This window comes from Antechinus flavipes, chromosome 1 (assembly GCF_016432865.1).
Source record: "Antechinus flavipes isolate AdamAnt ecotype Samford, QLD, Australia chromosome 1, AdamAnt_v2, whole genome shotgun sequence".
NCBI classification, from domain to species: Eukaryota; Metazoa; Chordata; class Mammalia; order Dasyuromorphia; family Dasyuridae; genus Antechinus; species Antechinus flavipes.
This window is the reverse complement of record NC_067398.1, coordinates 517,006,791-517,012,790: the sequence shown is the minus strand read 5'-3', so window position 1 is coordinate 517,012,790 and position 6,000 is coordinate 517,006,791. Positions and strand designations below refer to the sequence as shown.

Sequence of the window (6,000 nt, the reverse complement as noted above, 5' to 3'; positions counted from 1 at the left end):
ATGAGCCTGGCAAACTAACTCAAATACCTGATTCCTCCTTTTCTTGAAAGTTTGCTTTTAGTTTCTTGATTTTGAATTATACTTCCTCTGACTACAATTAACGTAGTCACATAAGCGAGAAATAATTTAACTCAGATCAGCAAGTCAAGAAACATTTTTCAGAGTCTGCTATGTGTCAAGTTCAAATCCCATGAAACTAATAGAAGCAAGTCAAATAAGACACACACATAACATTTTTGTTTTGGGACATTATAAAGTTATAGAAAGATAACTATACATACTTATCAAGTATAATTTTAAGTTCATTAAATATTTTGACTTTTTATATTTAGAAATATCTACAACTCCATATGTAGATATCTTTATAGAAATAGGTATATATCTATATCTCCAAATATATATACACACAGACACATACACACATACATACACACACAGATTTACTATGTGTGTGTATGTGTTTGTGTGCAAATTGGCAACTATTCTGTAGAAAGTTGCCTGGGGCACCAAAGTAATAGCTCTAGCAGGAATCAGAGACAGGAATTGACCCCAAATCATTTGGGCATTGAGGCAAGCTCTCTATCCACTATGCAATGCTGTCTGTGAGATCTATGTTCTATAGGAGAGAGAGGGAGATATAATGGTATACACACGTGTCTATGTGTATACACACATAGGTATAGTCACACAATACACATATGCATATGTAAATATACATGCACATGCATAGATGACACTCATGTACATGTGTACATATGTATGTGTTTATATAAATATATGATTATATGAACCTATTGCCTCCTTGAGTCAATATCCATACTGAAACATTTTATTTTATTATTATTCAGAATGGACTGATGACCCTACATTGAGGATATAGAGGAAAGTATTTAGGAAATAATTTTTGTCCTCTTTGTTATTTGCATATTTTGAAGATAAAGCAGAAATTTCTCTTGTCAGTTTTAGTGTTTTCATAGTCTCAAACAAGATAATACATGTAAAACATTTTGCAATTCTTCAAGCACTATGCAACTGTCAGCTTTATTTTTATTATTCTTTGCAAATTAGTATATTACTGGAATTTATTGCCATACTACCTGAAAGAATAGATATTTAAGAATGAGAGCAGACATTTCATTGCAGATACCCTTTAAGCTGTTGTAATTTAGTTACTATGCTTTTAGTTCTTCATAACCAATTACTCCCTTCTTGGTTTAGAGAAACTACTTAGTAGTTTCCAAATGATCTTAGATATCACTCATATATTAATGTCTGCAAGAAAAAAAGGAAAAAAAAAAACTAAAACATTACAATTACAGTGAACTTTTTGTTTTACAAAGATAATTGACCAATACCTGTGATACCTATCATTCACTTTAAGGAATTTTCCCCCACACCCTCCCAAATAAGGTGGCTCTAAATTCAGCAGATGTGTTTAAGAGAGCAGAAGTTCAAGGACTCTCATCAGGTCATCAAATATCCAGTATTTTCATGAATTAATTTCAGAGCATTAAATAAATTAGAGTTGATTTCTCTGCTTCTATTATAATAATATATGGAGAGGCAAAAGCATGAGAAAATTTATATGCTTGTTAAATGGAAGAAAAGCAAGATGAATGATATTTCTTTTTTATAACATACTCAGAATTGCATTTAGTGATATGTGCAACAATCAGCAGTTTTGACATCATAATCTAAATGTAGCAAACTATCTTATCTTCCTGCCAATAAGATTATTATAAAATTGTTTTCTCAGCACCTGGATGATTTAACACCTATATAATTCCTGTAGCAAATTTTGATTTTATTGAACAGGGTAAGCTTCATTTTTTGCAATCCTTTTTTATTGAAAACCATACATATTTGACTAAACATCATGAATAATATCTTTCAGTTTCACTATGAAATTATATGTATGTGTATATGTATGTATGTATATATGTATGTATGTATGTATGTATGTGTTTTTTGACACAATTTATAGCAGATCTAATGACTCATGAAATGACTGTCTTGGAAAGCTATACTAAAATTAAAGAAGTTTGCAGATAATTACACTTGTTGAACTTTTTATTTTGATGAATCTGAAGGCCACTTTCACATACTTCTTTTATAATGTTGTTCTGCAAAAATTACAGATTCCTTTATAGATACTTTTTTCATGTGTATTAAACACATATTTCATATAGAAAGAAGCTCTTTTAGAGCACTATTTTTACACAGTGCCCACTATCTGCAGATTTATTAGTAACTCAACTACAAATTTTTTTTAAGTAAAGAAAAAAAAATCCTTAATTGATTATATGCATCATAAACTAGTATTAAACCATGAAAGCTCATAGGTATAAATATTATTGGAATCATAAAAACTTGTCTTATTCTAAGAAATTCTATCTCAAAATTATACAGTATTTTGACTGTCTGAAATTATCCCCCTCATTTTGGCACTCCCAGACCTATATAGAAATTATGCATTGTGAAGTTAATTCCTTGGGTGACTTACTTATTTGCATCAGGATTTAAAGATGGATACTGAAGTTAATAGCATTACATTTTTTTAACACAGGAAAAATCATTTCAAACAGTCTTTCACTAAGTGCTTCAACAGCAAAGCAGGGCGGCGATAGGGAAAACAAATTCTTTTAAGTCTTAAGGGTGTAGAGAACTTATGACCTTGAAAATTCAATCTTCCATTCAAAGATACTCCCCATTCCTCTATAGTCTTCTTTCCAAAATACAAGGTACAAATACTTTATTTAAATATTTCAGCCATTCTAGTGACTCAGAAGTACAATGGTGTGTCCTTGTAGCTGTGTTCCTTTCTGAGACCTGAATGACTATGGGGCTCGGTTGCTTTACTGTAATTTCTCCATTTCTATGCTTCATTTCCTTCATGTATCTGAGACTGGAGAAAAATCAGCATGTTCTGATGAGTTTAATACTGTGAGGCAGTAAAATGGACCTGAATTTTGTGGAGTTTGAGCTCCAAAATAAATATAACACCATGTGTCAAAAAAAAAAAAAAAAAAAAAAAAAAAAAAAAAAAAAAAAAAGTATATTCTCCTGTACAAATCAGAAGAGATAAGAAAAAAACAGACAGCAATTTTCCCCCCATACCTACACTGGCATTTAAGGATGATTTTTAAATTTGAGAATTTTTTCCCTTATCTTATTTTGATAATTTCATAAATTATTTTTATAAGATAATGCTTTATAGACATGTATATATATATATATATATATATATTTAGTATAAATTAGATCAACATATGCTAGAGGGTTTTGCTTGATTCAGTGGTGGGAGTAGACTGAAAAAAAAATGTGTATCTAACTAGGCATTTGCAAGTATTCCTGGTAATTTGGGTTTTTTAGTCAAAAGTAACAAAATTCTGCTAGATGTCATGAGCCAGAAAGCTGCAGGTTCACTCTAAAGGATTTGGTATAAAAAACTAAGTCTTCTTAGATTGGCACCACATTTTTTTTCTTCCATTCATCATATTGGAGAGATAAACTTTACATGTAGACATAGTCATAGTGGGAAGGCATTTACAGGATTATCACTGGCTCATCAAGGTCACAGTGCACTACTGATTCAGAGAAGTTAGTTGCCTTTGCAGGTATATAAGGGTTGCTATCTATTCAAATACATCTGAGCATCTCATTTTATCAAAATACCTTCAAATGCTCAGCATCTGTTGTCAGTGAAGTCTCTAGAACAAGTCTAATGAAGATATGCTTCACCAAGGCAAAAACCTAAATGGTTAAAAATGGAGAAATATTTACACCTTTTTAAATCCAGTAAGTGGAGCTTGTATTTGCTCTTTTTTGTTTTGTTTTGTTTTGTCTGTCTTCAGTGCATTTTCTATTAAGGTCCCAAGGCTATGAATATAAGCCATCCTGGCCAGTTCCATACATATCAGCAAGTCTTTTAAAACGAGGCCCCCAGTCACTAAGATAATCATAATTCTGATCAGAGTTTGAGCTGATAGAATCTAAAGAACTGAGTGACTCAGCTACTGAACCATTTCCCTCAAAGGCATATGTCTGTAGAGAATCATAAGGAGGAGCACAGGGATCTATATCAGCTTCTTTTAATCTTTCCCAAATAAATTCCCTAAAAATGACGTTATCGGGAATACTTTTAAACGTTGGTCGACTTAAGAATTGAATCTCTGGTGTCACATCCCTTCGAGTTTTGGTATCTCGGATGACATTCAGGTTCCTCAAAGCAGCCATGTCAAAAGCCTCTGTGTCTTCTTCACCACCACCTTCATCATCATAACGGACAATATTTTCTCTAATATCCCTCTCCTCATCAAAAATCAGTGGTTCTTTTTTCCGTCTTCTCATTGTGACAATCATAAGGACCAACACTGGAACATAGAATAGCAAAAGCAAAAGTTTAAAACATATTCCAAAAATACTTTTTATTGTCAGTAATATGAGCTCTACAAAACTGGTGCATAAAGATTCCATTTTTTACATTAAAGAGAATGTGTCATCTATGATATGGAATTTCTTATTTTAATTACTAAAATGATTTAAAAGAAAAAGTTTTAATATACGAATAAATCTTTTTTCTCACACCTGTATTAGTTTAATTTCTCTCTCTTTAGTGTTATGTCCAAGAGTATCTGATAGCAGAAATTTAAGATTTGTTCAGAATGAATATAACAATCTTACAACCACAAAATAAAAAAAAAATTAAACTATCAATTAATTAATTAGCTAGCTAATTAATTAATTTGTTCATGTGGTACAATCACATTTGTAAAGGTGCTATGTATAGTTTAACAACTGCAGTTTGAGAATTGCCTAAATTATAGGATTTAGTCAGATTCTTTGATGAAATACGATTGCTTATCTATGAAGCTCTCAGGTTTTAAGTACAGTACAGAATTTGGCCTACAGTCACAGATTAAAAATATCCATACAATAGGATGTACTTTACTTTAATGTATAAAATACTTGATTCTTATACATGCAAGAAAGAGAGCATCTAAGATTATGGAGTTTTCAGGAACAGCCAATGATAAATTTAACAAATTTATAACCTTGTTAACTTTAGAATTTTTCTTCAATGAAATTAAAATTAAAATTCAATGAGCAAAAAAAATGCATACAAAAAAGGTTAATACCAACTTGATCTAAATCACAGTTTAAATAGTTTTATTATGTAATATATATATATAGAGAGAGAGAGAGGTCACTAATAAGAACAGAATAAATCTCTTGGCCAGAAAACAAAGTTTTTTGAGTTGTAAAAAGCTTGTTTCTTGACTTTTTGAATGCCTTGCATAGGAGTAAAAGTAAGTACCGTATTTTAAAGCATTTTGGAGGGAAGGGGCAAATATGATGAAACACAAATTTATTTTCTTTCATTGACTATACAATATGCAACTGATTAATGATCCATCTAAACTGATGGATTATGAAAGTGTTACATCTTTCTAAAATTTGTGGCATCAAATTTCAAATATAAGATCTGTTTGAGAAAACCAAGTTTGAAAAATGAGGAGTTTCACATTTAACTATCTATGTAGTATTTCTGCCTTTTGAAATCAATGTTTTAAATGTGTAATTACAATCTAAAGTTGAATATGCAGAATGAAAACCTAAAACTAGTACTACTTTTAAGAGGTTAGATATTTAGATATTTTATTGCACACAAAATGAAAAAAAAAGATTTAATACAATTTAACAAATGTATAATTAACCCATTCTAATGCATTCTGTATATGTATTTTTTGTTTTGTTTTGTTTTTTGTTTGTTTGGTCTTTTTTGCTGAGGCAGCTGGGGTTAAGTGACTTTCTCAGGGTCACACAGCTAGGAAGTGTTAAGTGTCTGAGACCAGATTTGAACTCAGGCCCTCCTAATTTCAGGGCTGGTGCTGTATCCACTGTACCATCTCGCTGCCCCCCTGTATATTATTTTAATATTTTTCTTTGTTTCAAAATATCTATAGCAAGGCCTTCAGTTTGTTGGATGATCCTTGAAGC

The 6,000-nt window shown here is 31.1% G+C and overlaps 1 protein-coding gene across 1 annotated transcript in view; it reads right to left on the bottom strand.

The window, feature by feature from the left end:
• Positions 1 to 3,280: 3,280 nt before the first annotated feature.
• The window catches only part of CDH7 (cadherin 7), a 209,631-nt gene continuing 206,911 nt past the window's right edge, over positions 3,281 to 6,000 (bottom strand). The window contains exon 12 of the mRNA XM_051970519.1: positions 3,281 to 4,373. Coding sequence (XP_051826479.1) covers positions 3,880 to 4,373 — 494 coding nt within the window. The 3' untranslated portion in view covers positions 3,281 to 3,879. The remainder of the gene's footprint in view (positions 4,374 to 6,000) is intronic.